The sequence below is a fragment of the Caenorhabditis elegans genome, chromosome IV (genome assembly GCF_000002985.6).
Source record: "Caenorhabditis elegans chromosome IV".
NCBI classification, from domain to species: domain Eukaryota; kingdom Metazoa; phylum Nematoda; class Chromadorea; order Rhabditida; family Rhabditidae; genus Caenorhabditis; species Caenorhabditis elegans.
In genome coordinates this window covers 10,888,733-10,914,887 of record NC_003282.8, presented here as the reverse complement: position 1 = coordinate 10,914,887, position 26,155 = coordinate 10,888,733, and the positions used below count along the sequence as shown (strand labels likewise).

At 34.7% G+C, this 26,155-nt stretch overlaps 11 protein-coding genes and 4 non-coding genes across 19 annotated transcripts; 9 read left to right on the top strand and 6 right to left on the bottom strand.

The window, feature by feature from the left end:
* Nucleotides 1–160: 160 nt before the first annotated feature.
* Nucleotides 161–1,507, bottom strand: ZK593.2 (the record flags this gene model as incomplete). 2 transcript variants are annotated; one of them, NM_001268589.4, is made up of 4 exons in its annotated part: nt 161–464; nt 514–692; nt 743–923; nt 1,475–1,507. In NM_001268589.4, 4 exons carry the CDS (start codon nt 1,505–1,507, stop codon nt 399–401), a joined length of 459 nt encoding a protein of 152 aa, NP_001255518.1. The 2 variants fall into 2 exon arrangements, with proteins under 2 accessions (NP_001255518.1, NP_001255519.1); NM_001268590.3 differs by lacking the exon at nt 1,475–1,507 and having other exon boundaries at nt 399–464; nt 743–869.
* mir-2210 lies at nt 210–270 on the bottom strand. Its single transcript, NR_056584.1, has one exon. It is a non-coding gene; the product is annotated as a pre-microRNA mir-2210 (primary transcript).
* A 302-nt stretch (nt 1,508–1,809) lies between the features above and the next one.
* Nucleotides 1,810–4,975, bottom strand: pyk-2 (Pyruvate kinase; the record flags this gene model as incomplete). Of its 3 annotated transcripts, NM_001268586.3 has the most annotated exons (7): nt 1,817–2,058; nt 2,136–2,254; nt 2,303–2,469; nt 3,135–3,492; nt 3,556–4,070; nt 4,657–4,852; nt 4,920–4,973. In NM_001268586.3, 7 exons carry the CDS (start codon nt 4,940–4,942, stop codon nt 1,889–1,891), a joined length of 1,548 nt encoding a protein of 515 aa, NP_001255515.1. The 3 variants fall into 3 exon arrangements, with proteins under 3 accessions (NP_001255516.1, NP_001255515.1, NP_001255517.1); NM_001268587.3 differs by having other exon boundaries at nt 1,810–2,058; nt 4,657–4,975; NM_001268588.3 differs by lacking the exon at nt 4,920–4,973 and having other exon boundaries at nt 1,889–2,058; nt 4,657–4,713.
* On the top strand, nt 3,711–4,125 carry ZK593.11. Its single transcript, NR_056583.1, has 2 exons — nt 3,711–3,829; nt 3,986–4,125.
* Nucleotides 4,976–5,581: 606 nt separating the features above from the next.
* ZK596.2 (non-specific serine/threonine protein kinase) lies at nt 5,582–6,758 on the top strand. Its single transcript, NM_069627.7, has 3 exons — nt 5,582–5,966; nt 6,092–6,262; nt 6,308–6,758. The coding sequence occupies exons 1-3, from the start codon at nt 5,649–5,651 to the stop codon at nt 6,734–6,736; spliced, it is 918 nt and encodes a 305-aa protein (NP_502028.1). The 5' UTR covers nt 5,582–5,648; the 3' UTR covers nt 6,737–6,758.
* Nucleotides 6,759–10,505: 3,747 nt separating this feature from the next.
* On the top strand, nt 10,506–12,978 carry bus-10 (uncharacterized protein). Its single transcript, NM_069626.6, has 6 exons — nt 10,506–10,716; nt 11,438–11,581; nt 11,630–11,701; nt 11,982–12,177; nt 12,223–12,420; nt 12,633–12,978. The coding sequence occupies exons 1-6, from the start codon at nt 10,531–10,533 to the stop codon at nt 12,803–12,805; spliced, it is 969 nt and encodes a 322-aa protein (NP_502027.2). The 5' UTR covers nt 10,506–10,530; the 3' UTR covers nt 12,806–12,978.
* On the bottom strand, nt 11,892–11,976 carry ZK596.4. The gene has a single exon (NR_056582.1). It is a non-coding gene; the product is annotated as an Unclassified non-coding RNA ZK596.4 (non-coding RNA).
* On the top strand, nt 11,892–11,980 carry ZK596.5. The gene has a single exon (NR_056581.1). It is a non-coding gene; the product is annotated as an Unclassified non-coding RNA ZK596.5 (non-coding RNA).
* Nucleotides 12,979–13,501: 523 nt separating the features above from the next.
* On the bottom strand, nt 13,502–14,712 carry srlf-30 (SXP/RAL-2 family protein Ani s 5-like cation-binding domain-containing protein). Its single transcript, NM_069625.8, has 2 exons — nt 14,251–14,712; nt 13,502–14,044 (listed from the first exon to the last, which is right to left on the bottom strand). The coding sequence occupies exons 1-2, from the start codon at nt 14,494–14,496 to the stop codon at nt 13,565–13,567; spliced, it is 726 nt and encodes a 241-aa protein (NP_502026.1). The 5' UTR covers nt 14,497–14,712; the 3' UTR covers nt 13,502–13,564.
* A 635-nt stretch (nt 14,713–15,347) lies between these two features.
* F13E9.19 (uncharacterized protein) lies at nt 15,348–15,482 on the bottom strand (the record flags this gene model as incomplete). Its single annotated transcript, NM_001268585.3, has 1 exon — nt 15,348–15,482. The coding sequence occupies one exon, from the start codon at nt 15,480–15,482 to the stop codon at nt 15,348–15,350; it is 135 nt and encodes a 44-aa protein (NP_001255514.1).
* Nucleotides 15,483–15,696: 214 nt separating this feature from the next.
* On the top strand, nt 15,697–17,268 carry F13E9.9 (FIP (Fungus-Induced Protein) Related). Of its 2 annotated transcripts, none has more exons than NM_001307150.4 (4): nt 15,697–16,023; nt 16,456–16,539; nt 16,613–16,956; nt 17,012–17,266. In NM_001307150.4, the coding sequence occupies exons 1-4, from the start codon at nt 15,708–15,710 to the stop codon at nt 17,231–17,233; spliced, it is 966 nt and encodes a 321-aa protein (NP_001294079.1). In that variant the 5' UTR covers nt 15,697–15,707; the 3' UTR covers nt 17,234–17,266. The 2 variants fall into 2 exon arrangements, with proteins under 2 accessions (NP_001294079.1, NP_502025.2); NM_069624.5 differs by having other exon boundaries at nt 15,698–16,023; nt 16,997–17,268.
* A 1,007-nt stretch (nt 17,269–18,275) lies between these two features.
* Nucleotides 18,276–19,663, top strand: srlf-13 (SXP/RAL-2 family protein Ani s 5-like cation-binding domain-containing protein; the record flags this gene model as incomplete). Its single annotated transcript, NM_069623.1, has 4 exons — nt 18,276–18,369; nt 18,421–19,151; nt 19,217–19,402; nt 19,445–19,663. 4 exons carry the CDS (start codon nt 18,276–18,278, stop codon nt 19,661–19,663), a joined length of 1,230 nt encoding a protein of 409 aa, NP_502024.1.
* An 869-nt stretch (nt 19,664–20,532) lies between these two features.
* On the top strand, nt 20,533–21,308 carry srlf-14 (SXP/RAL-2 family protein Ani s 5-like cation-binding domain-containing protein; the record flags this gene model as incomplete). The annotated part of the gene is made up of 2 exons (NM_069622.4): nt 20,533–20,802; nt 20,869–21,308. The coding sequence occupies 2 exons, from the start codon at nt 20,533–20,535 to the stop codon at nt 21,238–21,240; spliced, it is 642 nt and encodes a 213-aa protein (NP_502023.3). The 3' UTR covers nt 21,241–21,308.
* A 1,486-nt stretch (nt 21,309–22,794) lies between these two features.
* srlf-12 (SXP/RAL-2 family protein Ani s 5-like cation-binding domain-containing protein) lies at nt 22,795–23,555 on the top strand (the record flags this gene model as incomplete). Its single annotated transcript, NM_001083207.1, has 3 exons — nt 22,795–23,145; nt 23,193–23,378; nt 23,424–23,555. 3 exons carry the CDS (start codon nt 22,795–22,797, stop codon nt 23,553–23,555), a joined length of 669 nt encoding a protein of 222 aa, NP_001076676.1.
* Nucleotides 23,556–25,017: 1,462 nt separating this feature from the next.
* On the top strand, nt 25,018–25,350 carry nssp-49 (neuronal small secreted protein; the record flags this gene model as incomplete). Its single annotated transcript, NM_001083208.3, has 1 exon — nt 25,018–25,350. The coding sequence occupies one exon, from the start codon at nt 25,018–25,020 to the stop codon at nt 25,348–25,350; it is 333 nt and encodes a 110-aa protein (NP_001076677.1).
* Between the last annotated feature and the right edge of the window lie 805 nt (nt 25,351–26,155).

Genomic DNA, 26,155 nt, shown 5'->3' with positions numbered 1-26,155 from the left:
TAGATAATCAAGCCGCAAAAGTTGAAATTTTCCCAGACTGCCCGGCAATGAACACCCCTCGCAGAATGTATGCTCAACTGTTCCACTGCCAACTTGGGTTCAGAACTTGTTGAAATCTTTGTTGAAAATGTTCGAGATCAATCCAAAACTACCTTGAAAATTTAGTTTCATAATTTCATATACATAACTTCAAGTCAACATTACTTTTTGTGGGTAGAGCAATCGACTTTAGGATTATTTATATAAACCTAAAAATTGATTGATCTGCCTACAAACTGAATGGACTAAACAATATACAGAAGGAATACCAAAATTGGGAAAGCATCGACCTTTTTAATTCAGCTCAACCCTATTTTATTCTCAGATGATAAAACAATGATAGCTCGTCATAAAACTTTTTATTGTGAAGAATAGCACGGTACAGCACGAATGTCATAAATTCTGTATTTGTCGTCCTTCTCGTCCTGAAATAATTATAGTGAGACACGGGAAACAAGGAGTTTGGGAACCAACTGTTCTTGCGAAGAAAGCTTTTTCCCCTTGCTGTACATTTCCATCATGAAGAGTTAGAATTTCGTCGATCGAAAATTCAATCGTATTGTTGGTGAATGGAACAGGGTACGCAAACTTCACAGATACATTGATTTCACTGAGTGTTGGAATTAAAGAGTCAAGCTTATCAGAAAGATAATCTGTAATGTGCACAATTAAACAAGTAAATACGGTAATTGTAGTTTCTAACCAAAGTTTCCTCCTTTTCCGCAATCGTCAACTGTGACATCATCTGTGAAAATGTGGCTTTCGGCGAGCTTAATCTTTCCATCAAGAATATGCTTGTACTCATCAGTAAGACGAGCTGCTGTGTACATTGGATGCTCTTCAGAAGGACGAGACCTTGTGAATGGAGCAGAGATCAGGATGCACTGAAAATATCACGTGCTCAATATATCCCAGTAAACAACATTTTGTGCAATCATCAAAACAATGAAACTTGAGTTTTCATTTTGGTTTTTGAGCGGTCGAATGATAACAATTATCAGCTAGACGTTTTTCAAAACAATATAATGGTTTGTACTGTAGCTGTCTGCACAGATGTACGTCAGAGGTAACTCAATATTTTTCGATTTTAATTTCCTTCAGTTGGTAGGGCAGTTGCATCTTCAGAATTAGATGCCTATCGCATGCTTGCCTGCCTATGAACCTACGTACCTACATGCTTAAGTACCTCCTATTTCCAGACTGATCTATTATGCGAGGACTCAAATAGGTTAGCTTCTGATATTCGTATTTTAAACACTGTATTGCAATTTTAATTAAAAAAGATGATGTTAGGCAACGGTCACCAGGTAGGCATACGCTGCCTGAAAGTAGGTAGGCAATTGGTACCTACTCGGTGAGCTTACTACTAGGATCCACTACAGAACCAATCACTAAAGCAGTGGCTTTTCTTTAAATATTTGTTGAAAAAACTAACCAGAAAAACACAAAGCAACGAGGAATTGATCATTTTCGACAATTGTGTTGGCTGAAAAAAATGCTGCTGAAATCAAAAAAATCGTTCTCACTGCTGGCCATGAGAAAGTGAAAATTAAAAAAAAGAAAAGGAGCAAAAACAAATAGAAATGTAATTGTGATGCGTGTTGTTGGAAACTGAACTAAAACTGTAATATTGAGATAAGACAGCTGCCCCCGCCGCCTTCTCTTGGAAGTTGTTAGTTCAAAACTTTTTTGATACCTGTGATCGGATATCTTCCCACGAGGTGGTCAGTTGTTCGGGGAGATGCATTTTTAAAGAAGCTTTTCACAAGTAAAGAAGAAATATTTATGAAACAAGAAACTTAAACTCTTTTTTTTTTGAAAAATACACAGAACAAATCAAAGATATAAGTTAGGTGGCAACTACAATTCTCATGGTGTTTGTGAATCCAGCTCCTTGCTTCCATCCAGTGATCACAATAAGTGGATCTCCAAGATGAATGAATCCACGTGTCTTACCAAGATTTACTCCGTATTGCACACGTTCCTCAACATCAACATCCCATTCATCAATACGTCCCTCTGAAATTATATTTTTTATAATATTTGGAATGAAATAATTTTAGAAAGCACAATTTTCTGAAAAGAAAAACTCTCACTTGGATAGTAAACAGGAAAGATTCCTCTGTGAAGATGAAGTTGACGAGAGATTCGTTCATCACGAGAAACAGTAATAATTGGAACTGGTGGACGGTATCGGGAACATAGACGGGCGGTTCTAGAATTTAATATTAATTTCCAATGCCAATGATTTTTAATAACTTACTTTCCCGTTGTTGTGATGAGAATAATAGCGACAGCACGGCATGTGATTGTTGCAGAAACAGCTGCAATTGCAGTTGTATGAGTCATTCCAGTTGGTTTCTTGGTATGAAGAATAAGCTCTTCAAAATGTTTCATATGGAAGAATGCAGATTCTGCTTCTTTGCAGATCTGAAATTAAAAAATATTGATTTGCAACTAGTTTTTATTTTTCTGTTCAATTGAGTCATACTAGAATCCTCCATTAATCTCGCATCCACTTAATCTAATTTGATCACATATATCTCGGTGCGTTGTAAATAGTAAAAAAAATATCTGCAAAACTATTTTGGAAGAAACAACAAACTTTTATGACGTTGATAATTTTTGAAAAAGACAACTGAGATAGGAGCTGCCAAAGTTGAAAAATCGGGTGCAAGATTATTAGAGGAAATACAATTTTTGTTTACTTTTTCCCATAATTCATTATTAATTTGTTTAAATTTACATACACAATTTTCAGTTTTTGGTCTGGCTTATGATTTGTGATACTCTCCGATTTATTTTAAAAATTGTCTCACATCACTTGTAACCCGACACTTTTTTATCACGTGATTTTTTGAAAAATTCCAAACAGTTTTCTCTTAGCGATGGAGCATCAATATTTTATTTCATCAAAAGATTAAAAATGAATCCTAATGACCAAATTTTTTAGAAGAACTCAGAAAACCTCTCAAACTTTTGTTGTAAACATTTTAAAGGATATATCGATTGAAATGTATCCCAACAAAATTCATTTTCTAAATTTCAAAATTTTCATTAAACGAAACCCATAAAACAAAATTATATAAACTTACATTATGCATAATCGCCAATGCTTCAACTGGATAATCTCCTTTTGCAGTTTCTCCACTCAACATCACACAGTCAACTCCATCCAAGACAGCGTTTGCCACGTCACTGCATTCTGCTCTAGTCGGACGAGGTTTGGTGATCATGCTCTCGAGCATCTGGGTTGCACATATCACAGGTTTTCCCGCCAGATTACATTTGGCAATGAGCATTTTCTGGGCGAGGAATACTTTCTCCGCAGGAATTTCAATTCCAAGATCTCCTCTTGCAACCATTACTCCATCGGATGCTTCGATGATTTCATCGCAATTAGTGACTCCATCTTCTGATTCGATTTTTGCAATTATGTAAATATGCTTTCCTCTGAAAAATTAAGTTTTAAGGAATGGCAGTCAGCAATCAAGAAAGTTTATGTTTTTCACTCACTTTTCTCCAAGAACTTGTCGAATTTTATGAATTCCGTCGGCATTTCTGATGAATGATGCAAAAATAATATCAACACCTTGCTCAACTCCAAATAATAAATCTTCGATATCTTTTGATGTGACTGCAGGAAGATCAACAATAGTTCCAGGAAGATTAACACCTTTCCGTGTTCCAAGAGCTCCTCCATTTTCAATTGTACATATAACTGCTGTTTCTTCACAACTTTCGACGATTAAAGAAATCAATCCGTCATCAATATAGATTCTTGAACCAGGTTGAACAACTTTTGGAAGATTTCTGTAGTCAGCATAAATATGAGAAGATGTTGCAGCAAATTCCATAGATGGATCTGTGGAAACTCGAACACTTTTCCCATTTTCCAATTGAACTTCTTTCATATTATTGGCAAACATTCCGGTACGAATTTCAGGTCCTTTGGTGTCAAGAGCAATTGCGACCGGGAATGGAGCATTTTCAGCAGCTTCACGGATTGTCTTGATTGTTGCAGCATGTGCCTGAAATTATTTGTTTCTTTTTCTGTGCCTGATACATTATTTTTTACAAATAATGTCTTAAATTAACGAGAAACAAATAAATCAATTATTTGTTTTTCAAACAAAATATTGCGACCATGAACAGTTTCATCTTCAAAAAAGTTTAATCTATATTTCAGTTTTCAATGTTTTTTATTCTGTCTTCAATTGGTTAGCTTATTATTATTTTTACATGTGAAAAGGCGATATTCACTGACGCCAGGACTAAATATCCAGATGCAAAATATGCAGATTCACAAAGTCCTATGTAGAGAAACTTTAAAATTTCGGTTGCCAAAATTTGAAATGCAAAATGCAAAATTTGGTTGCAAAATTTGAAAAAAAAAGAAAAAGAGTTTGCAAAATCTGAAAAAAAAGATCGACTTTCCGAATTATGAGTGGCAAAAACTACGCGATTGCCACTTTTTGAATTTAAATTTAAAAAATTTCAAAATTCCTTGTGAAACGTTTGTGTTTTACTTTGATATTTGTTATACTACAAACATAAATATGTTTTTGAAATTTATATAATCCAACTTAAGTTAATAAAAATGTTAAAATAAATCACCTCGTGAGTTCCATGTGAGAAATTCAATCTGGCAATATTCATTCCAGTGTTTATCATTTTTCTCAGTGTCTCTACATCACTACACGCTGGTCCGATAGTGCAAATAACACCAGTTTTTCTTGTTTTTTGAGGTCTCTCCGAGATCCGAAGTCCGCATAAATGAGAAATATTAGTAGTAGCAGATGAATGCTCTGAACTGGAATGCAACGACATTAGGTCAAAAAGTGGAATGATTATGGGCGAAAAAAAGAGTGATTGCTTACCCGATATGATCGTCCTGATACATGATGATGGACGGGCACAGGGTGGAGTTTCGTCTGTATTGGAAATATTGTGTGAAACGGAGATACGCAGAAAGAAATGCAAAAATAGAAACGGAATAGGGAGAAATGAAACAAACAAAGTATGATAAACGAGTAGAACGAATTACAAAGATCAGTGATTGATTTTCAAAGATTTCAGACAAAAATACACATGGAAATTGTAATGATCAAGGTTACCTGTTGGGTATTGGTCATTTGAACATCAGAATGGAAATTGAAGAGAAAACAGAAAAAGTTAATTTGTGAATATTTGAAATAGTGAATCATTCCAAACGTATCAAAATTCATCAACCTTAGAATTAACTGAACATTAAAAATTGGAAAGTGCCAAAAAGATCTCAGATTTTGACCAATTTTGATATTTTTGGTTAATGTCAAAAATTAAAGGCAATTTATAAAAAATTTAAAACTATTGTCAATTTAAGCTAATTTTTTTCTAGTAACTACAAACATACTGGAATCATTTTTCTATTATTAATCCCAATTTTTTTCTAGAAATATTTCGAATAATCAGAGAAATATCAGTGTGAACTTTACAATAGTGTTTCGTAAAAAGTTAAAAAAAGAAACAAAACAAAGGTCAATCAAATTGCATCGATTTTAAATTCATTTAGTTAAACGACAAGTTTTTGAACAACACGAACTGATCTCTGTGATCATATCAAAAGAATGGCTACAATTTGTGAGCTTGTCCAGTTGCCAGTTGGAAGTGAATGTGGAAAATGGACAATTTTGAAGAAACTCGGAGAAGGCGCATTTGGTGCAGTCTATCTTGTCAGCCAAAAAGAAAAACCCAAGGTGGAATACGCGTTGAAAGTTGAAGCAGAGTCGGATCCATTGGGCTTGCTGAAAATGGAAGTGGCTGTGCTTTTGGAAGTGAAAAAGCAGAAAATCGTTGGACGCCACTTTTTGGAGTTGGCTGACAGAGGAAACCTGCCACAAAAGTTCAATTACATGGTGATGACGTTGGTTGGAAAAAGTTTGCAGGTAAATCACCAACAATTTATTTAAATTAAGCTAATTTGGTGCACATCCTTTTGCTTCATGGTTGTTAATGAGACAAGAGTTGTGGAAAAGAGTTGATTGGAGCTTACAATTAAATACTTTTTCAGGATCTCCGCAAAACTGCTCCATTCAACAAATTCTCAATGGGAACCGCCATTTCTGTAGCCAGACAATCATTGGAAGCTGTTGAGGATTTGCACAACATTGGATTCTTGCACCGAGACATTAAACCAGGAAATTATACCATCGGACGGAAGGAGATGCACGAATTGAGAAAGGTTGTTAAATAATTTTACGTATTTCAAAAACGTTTCGTACTTCAGGTCTACATGCTCGATTTCGGAATGGCACGCAAGTTTGCCCGTGAAGACGGAACTCTTCGCAATCCACGTGCTCGTGCTGGATTCCGTGGAACGGTGAAGTATGCTCCATTGGCTTGCCATATTCAACGTGAGCAGTGTCGCAAGGATGACATTGAAAGTTGGCTCTACATGGTCGTTGAAATGACATGTGGACGTCTTCCCTGGCGTAATCTGACTGAAAGTGATGATGTGGGAGTGTTCAAGAAGGAATGTAAAACGACTCGTCTTAGGTGTCTGTTTGGAGGTTGTCCGCGTGAATTCACTGAAGTTTTCCCGATTCTTGACAAAGGAAAGTTCTTCGATGCTCCGGAGTACACGACCATCTACGAGCTCCTTGAAAAGGCAATGGTTAACACCAAATCGAACGAGTTTCCTTATGATTGGGAGTAGTCAATAAATATTTTGAATTATTCATCTTTATCTTCTTTTAGTGGAATATGTTTTACATAAAAGTTTCACAAAATTTCAGTTTACAATGAATCATGACTTCGCGTGCGATTCGCCGCAACATTTTCGAATTGGACATATGTGGATGTTGAAATAAAATTAAGAGTAAAACCAACTTGAGTATCCCCATAAATTTTTTTTATCAATAGAACCGATAATTATTTTGAACAAGCAAAACAAATGAGGATATGAAAGTTAAAAACAATCGTTTAGTTAAAGGATCAATAATAAAAAACTAAATGAAACATCTCAGATATACAGATAATAATGGTGGCTACATTGTAGTGTGCCAAGAAGTTGTAAAAGAGCAGGTCAAGTGTGCTATTTCGTTCTAAAAGGATGACTGCGAGAAGTTGTAAATTGGATTGAAGACAAGAGATTGGAGACTTAGAGAATTGGATCAGTGTCACGTAACGATCAAATGATCATGAAAACAACACAAAATGAACAGAGGAGTCCTTCGAATGGACCAATGATATGCGGTTTACGATACAAAGAACAATTAGGTGAGGGTGGGTGCACGTGAGAAAAAGCAAATATTACACACGGAGCACCTAGAAATTAAATTATTTACTAGTAAACAGTTTTTTAAAACAAATCTGTTAGTTAACTACAGACTAGATCAATCAAATTTATAAAAATTCTGAGAAAACTTTAAAACTTTTGGCAACATTGAGAACAAAACAAATTTACAGTTGGTTTTTTCCGACATCAAAAGATAGCCGTAGCAACAGAATTTAAAAATATATTCTTAAAAAATGAAAATTGAAGCTATATATTCATTAAAATAAAGATGAGAACCGGATCAAAGTTCGCCCTGAACAACTCATTGAAAAGTGTTCACTGATGTTTGATGGGATTCCCTCGATCAACAAATCAAGTGGACAACAGTTGTTTCGATGTTTCAAGAGTTTGGGGTTATTCGATTTGAACTACTGAAAATAGCACAAGTGACCGAGAAAAAAGGTTTTTGTTTGTACAGAAATTCTGATTAAGTCCACTTTTCCGAAATAATAAAGTTTCACTTTAAAATTCATATTGCTAAAGTTACAGGTGCTCAAAACACACAATCCCCATTTACGCTTCTCCACTTTTAAGTTTATTAAAAATATACACGTAAGGTTTCCGATATTCCCTGCAGGTCAAAGACAACTGATGTTTGTTAATATATCAATCTTTCCCTTTTCCCTAATCACACCTAATTTATTATTTCCATTTTCTCAACTTTTCGTAGTTTCCATGCTGCTTCTTGTTAACTAATAGTTTCTGTTAAAAAGTAATTTCTATTAATACGGATTCAGATATTCATCCATTTCCCTTTTTCCCCAAATTTACGGATCAGGACTATATAATTGTTTCAATCGTAGAACTATCGCGTTCTCAACTTTTTTAAAATCCAAACCCAGACACTACATAATTGTTTAGTTTTCACTTTATGAGAAACTTCAAAATAATATAGAAAAAACGTATTTTTTAAACTTTTTGAACATGATCAATTCAAATATTAAAAAATCGGAATTTCGGGGTGTTCTAAAACCATAATACTCTACTTAATCTTAGAGCAATAAACTCTCTGACAGGTTCACTGACGAAGTCCATTTAAATTCTTTAAAAACCAGCTGTGAATCCATTGGCATATTAATGAACGATCCGATACAGACCAATCCCGGATGGCATACTAATTTGAAAAACACACCGCCCGCGAAAACTACATTATTCAACAGTTGGTTGATTCTAAAAGTAAATCTCGTCGTTGTTCACAGCTTCTTCACAAAGCCATCGCAACTGATGCAGATCTTTGTGTGCCCTTCTCCTCATCCTCATGTCCTCTTGTCATTCATTTTTGATTCCATATCCTTCTCATTCATGCCTCATGACAAAACACCTCGGATACCAAAACCAATCAGAATTTCGTTTCGCTCTTCGTCGTGTTTCGGGGTTACGATTCAACACAAAAGAAAAAAGTACGGCGCTTCGTCCCGAGAGAAAGTGCAAAACGACGATGAAGAGAATGAGGAGGACGAAATCCTTCGATGAAAGACTTCATCCCTTATTCAGAGGAATAAAGTGAATGGTTTTCGTTCGTCGACCGATTATGCCACACATACTTCTTTTCTTTATGACTTGGATAATCGAGCAGTTTTGTCTCCCATTTCATCGCGTCTTCAAATGACTCAAACTGTACGTGAAATGTTGTTGTGTAACTCAAATTACTTTAATTTTATTTCATGATATTGTTTGGAAGTTTATTAACTTTCTATGTGAATAATAATGCAATATTTAGAATCAAATTATTTAAAAAATAAACATGATGATAGTATATGCATCTGATTTAATATAAGATAAGCCAGATCCACGGGCCATCACAGTCTGCCCAATTGTTAGAATTTAAGATATAGTATAAAGCTGTGTTTTTAAAAAGTATGACTTCACACGCAATGCTTTCCTATTTCCTAGGACTATATTTGGTGTTTCTAATATTGCTAAGTTAGGATTCAGTAGGAGTTCATATTCTCTTAGAGTTGAATTATTTTCATAACAAGAGTAATACCTACTTTAGAACCCTTGTAAGAAGGAGCATTACGAGTTTTTGAAATGTTGGATAATTTTCAGAAGAGAAATACTAATAGTATTGTCTCGGTTGTCTTTATTTTATAAAAAAAAAGTTCAGCAAACAAAGTACAGAAAAAAAGGTGCAAGTCTAATAAAACAAGATATGACTTTTAGTCAAACTTTGTACAACATAGCGTTGAACGATTTTGAACCATCTCTACGGTTTTTTGTTATTTTTGGCTTCACCTCGTTCAAATTCCTGTTTTGATTCGTACAAAACTTTCTCGCCTTCTTCTTGATCCCATCCGCGCCGATGGTTTTTTATGAATGTAACCTGTCGAAACGTATCAATATGACGACTTTCGTTTCTTCAACATCTGTTATGAATTCAACACGATTTCTTTCACCTGTGTGCTTTCCTTGAATGATTTTCCAATTATTTTGTTAATTTCTGAGCAATTTAAATATATACTATTTTTTCCAGAGTTTGCGGTATTTTGTTCAAAAAAAGTTCAATATTTCCAAATTTTCAGATTCCAAATTCCAAATTTTGAATTTTCCAGAAGCTTTGTAAGTTTTGTGGTTTTGAATGAAAAATAATTGCAAAAAAAAATTTTAAAAAAAACGAAGAAATTTGTTCAGTATAATAAAAAAAATCCAGCTGAAACAGTAATTAATTTTTTAATTTTCAAAACTTTTGGAAATTTCTAAATATTTTCGATTTTGAAGTTTTGTTGAAATAACAAATGCTCATTTTCAAATACTCAAATGCTCAATGAAATTTCAGCTATTAAGCTTTTTGGTAGTTTTTTGGTCTCTAATTTTCAAGGTTTCCAAGCGATTTTCCTCCCTAGTGATAATTGATATGATCCACCGTGTGTCACACATCTCATTATTTTTTTTGGTATACCTTCAGTAGTAAGTGTGATAATTAAAGTAGTATAAATCTTGCCATTCATCGTTTCATATACTTTCTGAAGCATTTTCATCTTCCCAACCTTTCTTTCCATTAGAGATTGCCCAATTCTCTCTTGCGTCATCCCTCCCTGTCTCATAACCATTATCATTATGAAAGCACTCTGTCGTCCATGGATTTCTTCTTCATTCACCTATTTTGGTTCTTTCCTTTCCACACTTTTACTCAACTTCTTCATTTCAGACATTCGTTACAATCAAAACACTAAATGAATAAGCAAGATGATGAAGAATTCAATTCATATTTTGCAATGGATGCTCATTATATGGGTCGAATATTTTTCACAATGTCGACTTGTTTGACACTTGGAGGTTTATACTTTGCAGCACATCCACATTACTTGGAAGAAAGCTGGAATTCAAATGGAACACATTACGTGATAGAAAATTACAAGGTTTGAAATTTAGTTATAAATTGAACAAGAATCGAACAGTTGGCCAGTGGCACATCCAGAAAGTTTAAAATTGATGTTTTTGCAATTTTAAAAAAGTAAAATAGTTCTCTATATCAAATTTTTCAATTTCAAAACTTCCTTTTTAAAACTAGAAAATAATTTTTCAAATTGTTTGAAAATGTGTGCACATCTTTGATTTCGTAGAAATAGTATGGATTGATTTCTGGATATTTTAATTTTCAAAAAAAAGTTCATTTAAAATTAATAATGATACACTGGCTTTGTACGTAAGCTTTTAAAAAATGTGGCCAATAAAATGTGTTGACTTAGGCTATTAATTGTGTGTTAATTTACACAAAAACGTGGTTTTAAAAATTTCGCAGAAGTTGAGGATAAACATTTTCTTCTAATTTATAATATGAGAAACCTAATTGTAAGAAAAATGGAAATTGAAGTCTTCTGTGTAAATTGTCAATTTTCGAAATAACTTGTTCTACGTATGTATCTTATAATTAGATGAAGAATCCTCGTCTAATAAAATCATAAAACCTTCCGTCCCGTACCGTTCAATGTGTTTATTGCCCGCGAAAAACGACTCTAGGATTCCATTCTGAGAACCGTATAGTTTTTTTTTCAACAGTCCAAAAACTTTTTTTCTGTAAGACAACACTGTGACCGAATTTCCAAAAAAAAATTACCGAAATTCAAAGTTTGTTTCAAGGTTTATCCAAATGGAACCAAATACTATGAACTAGAACGACCAGATGGAACAATATTTGTGGGAGGACTTGGACCATGGTTTGATCGTCTTTTGATGGGAGAATGGAGATATTGGTATGGAAATACATTTTACAATTATTGTAGAGTGAGTTTCGTTTTTCTAAAAAATAGTTTACTAAATAAGAATATTTAGCCTCGTGATCCTCCAAGAACAGAATGGATGACATCGATTTTACGGTCAATGAATCACTTGGTTATAGTACAGGTTTGTTCAATTGTCAAATCAATTAACGGAAACTGGAACAATGTATGGTTGTTAGGGGTTTTTGTCGTCTAGAAAGGCACACAAACACCTGCCTTCGTGCCTGCAAGGCATCTGTTACACGAATTTGTGTTGGAAATTTGACAGCGCGTCAAGACCTATTCTCATAAATGCTCCTTCCTAAGAGCGAATTGCTTGCCTCGAGTTCGAGGTACACTGGGTGTTCTGGTACTCGTATGGGTACGTGGGTTCGAATTCCACTTCGTGCAGATTCTTTTTGCAGGTCTTCTTCCGATCTGCCGTTCTTCTGTCGATGACACACGCGCTGTTCCAATGTATGCTAATTAATTTTGTCTCAATGGCAAACCATTCTCCAACTCTTGAGAGAATTATTGGATTTCCACTTGTCACAGTGGAGACCGTGCACAATCTTTGCCTTTATGTGATCAGTGCTTTGCAATACGAACAAGATTCACATTGTGAGTTTCGTCCGGTGGAAAAAAATGTTTAGAAATTTTTTTCAGTAATGCAGTATACCCGAATGGCCATGATTCTACTCACTATTTCTACGGTTCTCAAATTAATATTTGTTGCTATAATTCAAACAAATCACCTATTACAAGTTGCATGTGTTATTCTTGCGTCGGGAGTTATATTGTCTCATAACACCGCACTGGAAGATTTTGATTCATTTTTGGTAGACACACATTGTGACTCAATGGGTAAGGATGTACAACATATCAAATGTTTTGATTTAAAAATATTTTTGGCATGTGAAATGATATATATCAATTTCTTTCTCAAAACTTTAACACAAATTTTGTAATCTTTCTAATTGAAATTTTTAAAGTTGGTTCAGGAAGTTGGGGTGATTAGCCAAGATTTCACCATTCATGAAATTTTTCCTAATCTAAATAACGTTATAATTTTTCAGCTCTTCCATCAGTTGCATTCTCTCAATTAATATATTTTCTTGCGTTTTTCACAACTGGATATCTTCAATATCAATGCTTAGCTGGTATTCGAGTGGTAACGTGTTCAACTCCAGAAGAACTCGAGCATCGGAAACGATTTTGTGAAGGACCAATTGATCTCATTTCTACATGATTTTTAATATTTAGAACTATATATTCATTCATTCTCAAATGCTTTATCTCGACTGTAATTTATAATAATAATGGAACCCAGAATTTTGATGTTTTTATATGAATTATACATAGCATTGAAATCCATTTAAAAATGTTTAGAAATTTTGTAAATAAATTCAGGAAACCAATTTCTTCCCACTTCTTTGCAAATAAAGTAAAGCGGGCACACTTTATAATATTCTAGACAAATGCAAACACTTTTTGTGCCCGCAGTTTACACAGATGGATAAAATTAATTATTCAGGAAGTGTAATTCATATAACTCAATTAATTCTAAAAGTTCCATAAGAGCTGCAGCTTTTTGGAATCCTCAAAAAACATTTTATTGATTGAGCAGAAGACAAACAGACGCTTAAAACAGGCGATGCTAGAGTAATTTTTTACTCAATAAATTAACTGAAATTTGAAAATATTTGAAAAGTTATTCACTGGCAAGAACTAACAGTGGGCAGTTTTTTTAGCGAATCAAACTTGACAAAATTTGGACGTAGCCTTGGCAACGTTTTGTCCGTGCTTTTCCAATTTCTCAATTAACTATTAAGTAAGTTTTTAAATTTAAATCAAGACAAATGCTGGGCAAATCGTTTTCTCCATCAAGCAATTAGGCAAATTACTGTCCAAAAAAGTTGATTATTTGTTGTATTTACTTCGATTTGTCTTTTTAAATGTTCATTACAAGTATACATATATGAAAATCAAGTTTTATAATTGAAACAACTTAGAATCCACGTCCTCCTCGGTTTCCTCCGAATCCTCCTTGATTTCCTCCCTGATTTCCACCGAATCCTCCCTGGTTTCCTGGGTTACCGAATGGGAATCCTCCTTGGTTTCCACCCTGATTTCCGAATGGGAATCCACCCTGGTTTCCACCAAATCCTCCTTGATTTCCTCCGAATCCTCCTTGGTTACCTCCTGGGAATCCTCCTTGGTGGCCTCCTGGGAATCCTCCGAATGGTCCTTGACCTCCGTGTTCTCCTTTTGGCTTGGCAAGGAAAAGAAGAACTCCGACTTCTTGTGGGTATTGGTCCTTAAGTTGTCCAAGAGCTTGGAATTGCTCACGAATAGTTTGAGATTTGTTGGCGAAGATGGCCTCAAGTTGAGTTTCAACTGTGGAAAGGTTATTGATGACGGCAGTCACGTTCTGCTTGATCTCGTTAAGTTTTTCTTCTACCTTGGTTTGGAATTCGGTTACTTGGCTCTGTAATTATAAATATGATTATAACAATTTGAACTAGTTCTATAATTTATTGAAAGTTATGCAATCAAAATCGTAAACCTTTAATTCTACTATAAGTACTATGTTGAATTTAAATATGCAGATTTTACCAATATAAATCCACTATATATATATATATATATATATATACAACAATTCATAAAAGATTGGAGGACGTGTCTACTCACCGATACTCCATAAGTTTGTGCCCATGAAGAGATTTGAGATTCAGTTTCAGAAATAGTCAAGCTAGTGTTGCTCACAATAGCGAAGAATGCTTGTCTTCCTTCAGCAGTCACATTTTGAAGGAATGGTGGAAGCTGTGGAGCACCTCCAAAACCACCTCCGCCATGCCCATGGCGACCTCCTGGCCCGGCAAGAACAACGGCTGAGAAAGCGAATAGGGTAAAGATGAAACTGTATGAAAGAGCCATTTCTTGTGTTCAGAAATGATATTTTGGTTACTTCCAATTCGCCTTTTATAGGATTCTGGAAAAATGATGACACAAAATATGATGTTTTCTCAATCAGGTTGCAGTCAATCGTCCAACAGGTGAGCACACGGAGAGATACCAAATGTACGTGAAAAGTAGAGATGAGAGATGGTATTTTCCTGTACTAAAACCTTACAGATTCAGATGAAATACGATGTGATAAGTGAGTCATTTCTGATGCTGAACTTTAAACAGGCGTCCTGAAATGGAAAGAGACCGGCACACCCACGACAAGGAACCGTTTGAACAGCTTATCAATATTACAAAAACATACATTACTCTGTGTTTTTTTTGTGCAAAAATGTCTGTCCAATTATTTTTTGTGATGTTTACTTAGTGAATGAACCGAATAGAACTTGTGACTTCTCTGGTATGTTTCTGAAATTTTCTTAAAATAAACTGTGACAAAATGATGTCATCGATTTATTTGTTTGGTATCAAATCTTCAGCTCAAAAACATATTTTAAATTTACACTTTCAATTGGTGAATTACTTCTTGAAAATGTTTTTTAACAAAAGTTTCTACGTAGGCACCAAATGCATGCCTACATGCCTACAAATTAGAGCCGAACATGCCTACAAATTAGAGCTTAAAGATTCGAACTGTGCTGTTACTGTTCTTTTGTATTTCCTTTTCTTAACGAGGCGAGGGAAAAGTCACACGTTCCTAGAATTCACTAGAAGAATGTTGAAAACGCTGGATATTTCAAAACTTAAAAAATCGTTAAAATGTTTATTCAGTTTACAAGTAAACAACGTTCGCACAATGATCCTTCTGAAGTTGATGCTTATTATTTATTCCTGCTCGGAAATGCATAGCAGTGACGTGACAATCTTCTTCTTTTCTGGATTCCAGCAGATGCTCCACAGATTTGAATGCCAGTTGTTGAATGACACAATATCCAGAGAGACGACCGCCAAGGCATGGAAGAAAAGAGTCACAGCGAACAATCACATTGTGTAGAGGCTTATTGGAAATCACTGAAATCAGGTCGACTTTTATGTGAAATATTACCACGTAGATAATTTGCATCTAAAGCTAATATTCAAATTACATTCAAATGAACACGGTGGCACATCAAAGGACAATATGTAGAATCACATAAAAGATATATGGTATCTGCTCAGAGAGCAGAATAAACGGTTTCAAAATGCGAATCGTTTTTATTTTGGCTCTTCTAATCGTTGGTGTCATCGCAGATTCTGATTCTTTCGATGAAATAAAGTCAAGAATCAAGGAGTTGGTGGATAATGGTAAGGGTAAGAATGAAGATAAAGGCAAGAAAATTAGTTTCAAGCGGAAGACATCAAAGTTTGATTATGACAATGATGAAGGAGATTTGAGACAAGGAGGAGCTTATTTTGTCAATAATGAAGATGACAATGATGAGAGCTATTACAATTTCAAAAATTCCCCGAAGAACAAACGAGATGAGACAAGGGAAAATGACTTCAATGAGGATAATGGTTAGTTATACAAAATCTACAAAATTTACATATTCGGTTTGACAGCCCAATTTTATATTTAAACTAATTTAAACCAATGAAACTAGTATAAAATTTTGTATGAAAAAAATGTTCGATTGATTTGAAAATAATTTTGTTTTTTTTGTAAAGTTTGAGAACAATCTTCAAGCTGACTGAAAAAAAACTAACGATGCATTTTTTTGCAAATGACAATTTTTTCAGCCAGTTTGTGAAATTTTTTTTCAATGATTAAAAAAATGTTTCCGATTAAATTGGATATTATTGCTACAGTTTTTTTTTTTCAGTTTTACAAAAATTCGAAAGATTTTGAAATTTTGTCAAATACCAACATTTTTAGTTTTGATGGTTTCGAAACAAAATTCCAAATGTATGAGTAGCAATGAATTGCATTTCCAATATTCATTTTTTCAGACGAGGATTCAATGGAAAGAAGAGAAAGAGATTCTGCAACCCGCTCCAGATTTAGAGATTCGAATGAGGATACTGACTCTTTTGGTTGGTTATTTCAAAGTTTTATTTTCAATTAAAATTTTTTATTCAATATCTTACAAATATTTTCCATATTCAGATGGTTCCGTGAAGAACGATGACAACGAGAAGCCCCAATCTTCAGAATCAAATGAAAATTCTGATGTCTCTTCAAAATCCCGATCTGACAGTGATTACTACAAAAATGGAAAGAAAAAGGGTTTCTTGGGAAAATTAATTGGGAAAGTGACGGATAAACTGAAGACGATCCCAAGAAAATTCGCAGCTGGTGCAGCTCTTCTCACAGGAAAAGTAGTGTCTGGAGCTGCAAGCATTCCTGAGAAAGTGGTTGATGGAGTGAAGAGTATTCCTGGAAAAGCAAAGAGCATTCTTCCAGGTGGAAAAAAGAAGAACGGAGATATTACATTAAATGATTATACACAGGTAATTGAAACTATCAATGAACATGTGTACAAGCTTACAGGATTCTTCTCCACAGGAAAATCATTTGCATGTTCATAGAGATAGGCATTATCATGATGAGAGACATGCACATCAAGATGACAGTCAACAATTCAGTGTTTATAATGATTGGGATGGATTTGGTTCTAATAGAAGAAATTATCCAGTTATTTATGATGGATTCCGTTCAAAAAGAAGTGTTGAATTTAAGAAACCTGGACAACTTCACAAAAAAGAGAGCATTGGCTTTATGTTCTAAATTGTGCTGAATATTTTAATAAATGATTAATCATGTTTTGTGTATAGCAAGAGGAACATTTAAAATTTTTTAGCAGGAGCCTATAAAACAATTTTATAAATTAAAAAAAAAATTTATTTAATACGATTTTCAATCGTGTCATAAGGAAAAACGAAATTAATACACATAAGTTCGAATGCACATACAACACAATAAATCAGTTAATACATGATGAAAATACATGATGAATAGATTGTGCATTATACAACTCATGAATTATCACCTGAAAGGATATTAGACACCAAAAAAGGAAGGATAAGAAAGAGGAAAGAAGAAGATCTAGATCTGTTAGAGCGAGTTTCCTATTGAGCTTAGAACTCTGTCTGTGAAAAAATGTCTCCTTATTTTAGTTCTGCATTTCTTCCAGATGATTCTTACGGAAATCTAAAGTTTTAATGCATTTTGAAATACTTGTACTTTTTTGAACTCAAAAATGTAACTGTTGAATGGAATTTTGAATTTATTTGTTAAACTTGATAACAATCCATTATGAAAAAAGCATTCTTCAGTTTTTTTAAAAAGTTTTTATCAGTCTAAACCTTTTTGAATATATGAAAAAAAATTTTGTGTACCAACAAATCCATAAAAATGTCACCGTAAAAGAGAAATTCCCTAAGGGTGCATAAAATAAAAATGACTCATGTCCATTTTCAGACCAAAAAGATGCAAATCTACCATAGTTGTAGGCGTCAGTTCGATGGCAGTCGACATCAACACCGGAGGTTTGGAAAAAATACGATAATCCTTTTGGTTCTTCACCACTTTTCTCGTCAGAATGATCCGCAACAAAAATTGGTCCGAAATGTATAAAAATGAAAGGAAATCAGGAATAACCTCGTCATTTTAAACTTATTCATGTTACAGGTTCACTTTAAATTTCAAATATATTTTATACATTGAATTGTAGAAATCGGCAATTGATCGTTAGCAAGCTATTAAATAATAAAATCGGACCCCTCCCATCGCAATAAGTTTTTTCTTGAACACTTTTTTATTCATTCAGATGCTTACCTTCAAGTATCTGCTTGCTTCCTTGCTCATTTTGTTGGTTTCCTCACAAACATGGGGTCAGCAGAGCTATGGAAATAGTAACCAAGGTATATTCAGACTACTAAGGCGCCCTATTATATTTTATCCGAGATTCTTAGGATATGGGCAACAACAGCAAGGATTCTCTGGATTTGGACAAGGATCGGCAACAAATCGACAAGGAATGACTGGACAGGGATTGCTTGAATCCAGTTACCAACAAGGTTACGGACAAAATCAGGGATCTATGCAAGGATATTCACAGCAAGGATATGGTGGAAACAGTCAACAAGATTATGGGTATAGTCAGAGTCAAGGATCCGGAATGGGTGTTCAGGGATATGGAGGCTCGAGCCAGAGCTACGGTCAGCAGGCATTTGCTCAGCAACAACGCCCACAACAAGGCTTCCAATCTAACGGGTTCAGTGGACAACAAGCTTCTGGAAGTATGAACTCTTTTGGTGGACAAGGAGGATATGGTCAAAATCAGAATGGATTTGGAGGGCAATCCGGATTCAGTGGACAGTCTGGATGGGGTTCTAACTCTTTATCCAGTGCAAACAGCAATGGAAACAATAATCAAGGATCTTCAAGTGGGTACCAAAACAATCAGGGAAGACACCAAGGACAGGGCGGCGGGCATTCTTCCAGTTCCAACTCTGTTATGTCTAACAATGGTTATTCTTCCAACTCGGGGTATGGAAACAACAATGGACCAACTCCTTCATTTCTGAATAATGTTAGTTCGTCTGCTGCTCAAGATTATTACAACATTGTAAATAACAAATCATTGACCACCAACCAAATTAACGAGCAAGCATCCAATTGGGCGTCAGCTAACAGTGTTCAAGTAAGTTGAAAATTGAACTTTTAGGAAAAAAGCTTGAATAATTTTTAAAGTAATTTTTAATTTAGGCCCAATACATCCAATACGAAACAAATCGTAGTGCTATTCACACACAAGCTACCCAGAATGTGTCTGATATTATCAATAACTTGGCCACAGTTCAAGCATCGATTGAGGGAATTCAGTCAAACACAAGCTCATCTGAAAATGACAGGCAATCTGCATTCCAGGCATTGCAACAAGCTCATCCAATGGTAAGCTATTAAATATATTACCCATCTTAAATTATCTTTCAGGAATACTCGGTTCTAACTTCGCTTCAAAACCAACACGAGCAAACGCAATATGCAAGAATGGGTAGCAATGGGAACAGTAATAGTAACTATGGAAACTCCAATTTTAATTCAAATTATGGAAACAATGGATATAACCATAATGGAAACAACTACTTTGAAAGTACGACTGCAACTTCTGCTGCAACAAAGAAGAAGACAACAAAGGCGACATCCGGATAATACATAATACTAAATATATTTGATGGAAATGAATAAATGTTTGAAAATTTGAATTTATTTAGAAGTTATATGTATTTATGTGAATATTCCAATTTCCCATAGTCGTGGATTCCTGAAACAAACAAAAAGTCCCCATTCGGAAAAGTGAACCATTTAAGTCGGTTTAAGTTTTTTTCTTTATTCGATCGAATATGAGTTCAGACAATTTGAGTAGAAGTTCTAAATATGCTCACAATAGAAAGCTCGGAAAAAAATTACGATTGAGGTTACGTGTAATGCAATATCTCATAACTTAAAAGTGAAGAAAAATCATTCCTGGTGACGCATAGCTACAAAAAGACCTACACTCAAAATGTTATAACTCCGTTTGGCCAGAGTTCAGATTTTTCGCCGAAAGCTGTTTTGGGAAAAAACTCAACTAAAAAGATTTTTATAAAGATGATGTTTAATTGAAAATTAAAACGTTAACGTTTTTGTGATTTTAAAATTTCTTTAAAACATTTTATTATCGTTCAGGAAAAGTCACCAGTAGCTTTAATTCACACATAAAATGACTAGTGAACTTTTAATATGTCGGAGTTCCGTTTGAAATATGTGGACATAAATTTTCTTGATATTCTGCTAACTCAGCTATCATACTTTCACAGATCTGCGTCAAAAACTGATCTTTTAAAAGCCTTCATGACTACAAAACTCTAGAACCACACATAGTTCAGTGATAAAGCCCATGTCTCTTCATCTCTAACACTCTCTAGACTGGCGTCGTGCACGGGTTCAATAAATCCAACTGAAAATTCGACATCAACACCAGATTTATTCATGAGTATAAAAACAACTTCCAAAAGTATGTTAACCATATTCCATTCAACATGCTTTCAAAACTTTTCATTTCTCTTTGTGTGGTGGCTGTTGTCGTTGCCAAGAAAGGAAACAATACCCAAGGAGGTCATGGTGGACCTGGAGGTCCAGGAGGCCCAGGAGGACACGGAGGACACGGAGGACAACCACCACCACCATTCCTTCAGAATGTCACTGATGATGCTCGTAAGGCATTCTTCGACATTGTCATCAACGGAAATCTCACTCAAGCTCAAATTGATACCGAAACATCTGCCTGGGCAAGCACATATGGAGTCTTGGTAAGCACAGACATTTTTAATTGGAATACTGCTCAAAAATTCTTGGTTTATTCTTGAAATTTTCAGGACATTTACAACGAATTTCAACAAAACAAAACAGCTTTCGATGCTGAAATCAGGACAAATATCACTTCAGTAATTGGAAACTTGGCTAACGTCAACACTCAATTGAACTCCATCTTCAGTAACAAGGATCAAACACATGATCAAGTCAAGACTGCCATTGACGGTGTTCGTCAAAACTATCCAGTTGAAGTTGATACTCTCATGCATTTGGCTCATCCAGGACCACCACATGGTGGGCCAGGAGGACCAGGAGGACCAGGAGGAAGAGGAGGAAGAGGAGGACATGGTGGACCTGGAGGAAATGACTCTAGCAATAGCACTGCAAGTACCAAGACCTCCAAGAAGAACAAGAAGAACTCTTCCTCTCGTTAATTTTTGTGTGAATTTGGAAGTCCTTGAAATTGAAAATCATGTCTTGATATGATAACCTTCGAATAAATATTTTGTTATTTTTCGTGTCGATAACTTTTTACTAGTACGTAATTGGAACTTACAAAGGTTTAATCAAAGGGTATTCAGATTTGAAAAATTATTTCAAATTAGTTCACAAATGAAGCATTTGAACTTTACTTCAAACTTTCAAGAAGAAAAAAGTCGATCATAAATTTGTTTAGCCATTTTTTCTATAATATTTAGTAAATTTCGCGTCGACTTTTTTCAAGTCTAAAATGTTCATCTGTCGCTGAATTTGTTCTAGTAATTTAGATTCAAAAATCGAAAAAAAGTATTGATTTTTCAAAATTTTCAGCCAATAGTTTGCCAAATTGCCAAATTTTCAAATGGTTTGAAAGTTGCTGAAAAATTGATTTCAATACCATTCAATTATAGAGAATATGTTTTCAATGTTTAAAATCTTAAAATACGAAAAAGGTTTTAGGCGTCACAAAAATATTGACATAGCCTATTGTCATCCAAACTTGTATGACAACATTATTTTGCAAACTTCAAACATTAACTAAACAAAGGCTTCCGTTAAACATCAGACATCCGTCTATTACTCATCTTTTATTTGTTTTAGTTTTCTCACTTGTTTTCTCACCATAACTACCAACCTTAAACCTGTACTTATCAGGAAAGTCACAGATAAACACCAAACCCAGTGTGTCATCATATTCTGGAAATTGAATAAAACTGATTTCCATAAAATCTGTGGAAATGATGATAGAGGTGATGGCACAAAAAGTTCAGCATCAACAGTATCTCTAACTCTCATAATAGTTTTTGGAAAAATACACATTGACTGCGTCTCTTCGAAATGATATTTTCTGGATCACACAGTTCACATGGAAACTGAGAAGAAAGAGACAGTGTTTACCAATGATCAAGAGCACATCTAGGAGTATATAACAAAAGGGGTCAGGATGGAGGAAAAGGTATTCAGTTGCCTTCTATTCCACAGTTTCATTTTCAAGTTTTCCATCGATTTCAATCTCTTTTAGCTTTAGCCTATTAGCATATCTTCAATAATATTGCACTCCAATTTATCGATTTTTCAAACAAAAAGTTCATGACACTATCTTTTGTAGCATTCGGGATTTTTCGAAAATTATCAGGCGATTTTTTTCTTTTTTTTCTTTACTAACTTTTGAGGTTTTTTTTTAACAACTACAATATTTAAGCTTTTTTATAAGAGTCATAGAAGTAAAAGACCTAGAAGTTGACTCATTTTCAAAAAATACAAGACTGGGAAATAACACCCGGCATTACAGTACAGTATTCTCTAATCGAATTTTTAGCTTCAAAAAAGGCAGGTAGGCAGACAGAAACTTTAGCCTAAAAAGTTACATGCACTAGGAGGAATACTGCGATGTCAAAACTCGAACAAATGAAATAGCGCAATTTTTTTAATTAATAATTGTCAACTTTACTTTCGCTCTCTATACTTTCACTCTCTTAAAATTAAAAAAAAACCTTTTTTTTTCAGGAATGTGTTCTTCCAAGATTTTAATTGTTGCTGCTGCACTTGCTATTGCCGTTATGGCTCAACAAGATGGAATGCAAAGAAGTCAACAAAGTTATGGAGGAGAGGGAGGTTTTGGTGGAAACCAAGGTGGATTCGGTGGACAAGGAGGAAACCAGGGAGCTTTCGGGGGAAATGGAGGCGGTTTTGGAGGACAGGACGGTCGTGGAGGTCAAGGTGTTCCACCACTTCCATTCTTGAAGAATGTCTCAGAGCAGGCTCGTAGAGAATATATGGCTATTGTCACTAATTCAACTCTCACCATTTCTGAAATCGAGGAGCAGTCTACCACTTGGGCTGAGACAAATGGAGTTTCGGTAAGAACTTTTGTTGAAAACACTTGCAAAAACCATTTCTACTACAGGAGCAATACAGCGAGTTCACTGCTAACGTCACCGCCAAGCTCGAGGAGCTGAAGCAAAATGTGACCAGTGTGCTCACAAATTTGTCATCAGTTCTCAACTCATTAGAGACTATTCTTGAGAACGAAGATCAGACAGTTGCAGCTCAAAAGCAAGCCATTGAAGAGCTCAGACAAGAGAATCCAGAGGTTTATTAGAAAATCATGGTTCAATTATTATTTTTTCGTTTTCAGGAAGTTGATGCATTGTTCTTTATTGCCCAAGAAGTTGCTCCAAAGCCAGGCCGTGGTGGGAACCACGGAGGACAAAATGGAGGATTCACTGGTCAACAGAGATTTTCCGATTACTCTACAACAACAGTTTGATCTCAATTTATTTTCTTGAAAAGGAATGCTTTGTAAATAAATGATTTTGCTTGAATTTTTCTCTATTTTTTAGATATTATATTTTGCAGTGTAGTTGAGAGCAAAAATTCTGGAGCCGTTCTAAAATTTTAGAGAAAAATTGGAAAATCATAACCTTGTAAGGCTTTAAGATTTTGATTTATGATAAACATTTATGATAAAGATTGACAATGATAAAGATTTTGTAACTCGGAAAGTTCGGTTTCAGAAAAGGCGTTTCAAAATAATAAATATCTACAAAAACCAAACAAGCATCTGAGTTTCAAGTAAAAATTCTGAAAATGCAAATCTATGTATTTTCGAGGAATTTGTTGAAACATTCGCATCATTAAATCAAATTCCGTAATTTCAGTCATTCCTTCCAATCACTTCAAAACTTCAAAACTATACAACTAAACTACACACTTTTATAAAATAAATTTACGTCATAACGAATGTGAAAAATTCGACAAAAGATTACTGGGTTTAAATGTATCAAATGCAAAGAATTGTCTGACTAGTTTTTCATTCAATTTTTTTGTTCTTTAGCCTAGAAATCGAAATCCGATTGAAGACTTTTGTGCATTGGTTGGGAATATGTTGGTTGGGAAATGACCTTCAGAGAAAAATTATGAAAACGTGTCAAAGTTAAAAGGAATACGAATGCAGAAAAAATCAGACGCCATTTGGAAACTTGTTAAAATGTTAGAGAAAAAACTGCCAAAAATTTGTCTAAAATTTGCTTAATTCAGCAGAATCATGCAACTTTCTGGAAAGTAAAAAGTTAATAAATAGTTGGTAATTTTTTTCGATGTTTGTTGTGTACAGCCTGTGAAGTAATTTTAAGTAATTGTTCGATTTTAAGTTACAGGAACGTTTTCGCCTTTTCTTCTTAATCAAAATATCCCAGACAATTATGTTTGCTCAACATCCGACGCTGCATGTTGTTTTATTATTTTTCGAGAATTTTCCTGATATTATTCACAAATCTCACACAATTCGTGATAATTAGATTTGAATATCACCTGTCTCTCTAATTTTTTGCTCAATGAGCAAGATCAGAAGTGGCACTCACATGACTATGAGTCACTGAAAAATATGTTGTTGGTCTTGAATTTTTGAAGTCTCTTGAAGTTTTTCAGGTAATATTGAGTGGATTTAGAGAAAGAGAGAAAGATAGCTGAAAATGTGCAATAGTTCCTTCTGTCTCTTTTCGTGTAAATTTTTTAATTCTATGACTAAAAAGTGGGTGGAGTTTTGAAAAAGGCGACAAAAAGTTCAGAGAATAGAGGATTATCAAAAGTCCGACATAGAACTACATCCAATAAAATCGGTATAAAAGGGGCATGGAGATCTGCGAAATTATCATTCCATTCTTTCAACTGTTTTTCTTTACTTTTCTCTTCCTTGCGTTTTTGAACATCATCAAAATTTTCAGATAATAATGAAGACTACCCTCATCCTTCTTTCCGTCGTTGCCGTCGCAGTCTTCGCTCAGCCACCACCAAGTGGACCAGGCGGACAACAGAATGGATTAGGGCCACAAGGAGGAACAACTGCAGCTTCAGGACAACCACAACCACCACAACCAGGACAACCAGGAGGGCAACAAACTGGTTCAGGACCAGGAGCCGGACAACAACCGGGACAAGGACAAGGAGGAAACGGTGGAATGGGTGGACAGCAAGGTGGACAACCAGGACAAGGAAATGGTGGTATGGGAGGAGGACAACAAGGGGGAAATCAAGGAAATAACCCAGGAAACTTTGGAAAGTAAATGTAATACATCATTTGTAAATATCAATTTTTTGTTTTTGAATTTTCAAATAAAACAAACCATTCTGAATCTTCCATGTGCAAAACCCTTCGTCGCAACTTCCCAACTTTAGCCGGTTTTTGCAAGATTTTGCGAAGTTTACCCAGCTTTAAAGGAGGGCTAATAAAACGTTTCTCGGTTTTTAAGGCTAAAAATGAGCACAAATGAACGAATTTTGTAATGAAACTGCTCAAAAATTTCACAACAAATTTTTTTATGTCAATTCAAAAGCTCAAAAAAGGAACCAAAAAAGTACCACGGTTGGTTACCGCACCAGAAACAAAAATGTAACAGTGAAAAATAAAAATAAAACATGGAAAAAAAATCACAAAATATGTATAAAGATATAGCGAATGTAAAGTAAAGTTTTAACACCGTGTAAAAGCCATGCGGGCACACTGGAAAGTGAGACTGGCACAAAGAGGGCGAAATAAAGGGACACAATAAACCTCCAATGTATCGACTTGAAATTTTGAAAAATTATCACTAATTTGAGGTCTCTACAATGTCCTTAAAAATCTTTCAAAAAACACTTTCCATCTCCAAAATCGTCCTTCGCTCCGAAAAATGAAACCGGACTTTTGATTCTCAAGAAATGAACAAAAAAATCAAATTGCGATTTTTGGGTCGAAAAAATATTTTTAGAAAGCTGAGAACACGCTATTTACGAATTTCATATTAATTTTAAGTGGTTTATTTTCTGAAATGACCTAAAAATTAAACAAAAAGAACAAAATTTTAATTCTCACGTGTGATTTTTTTTAAA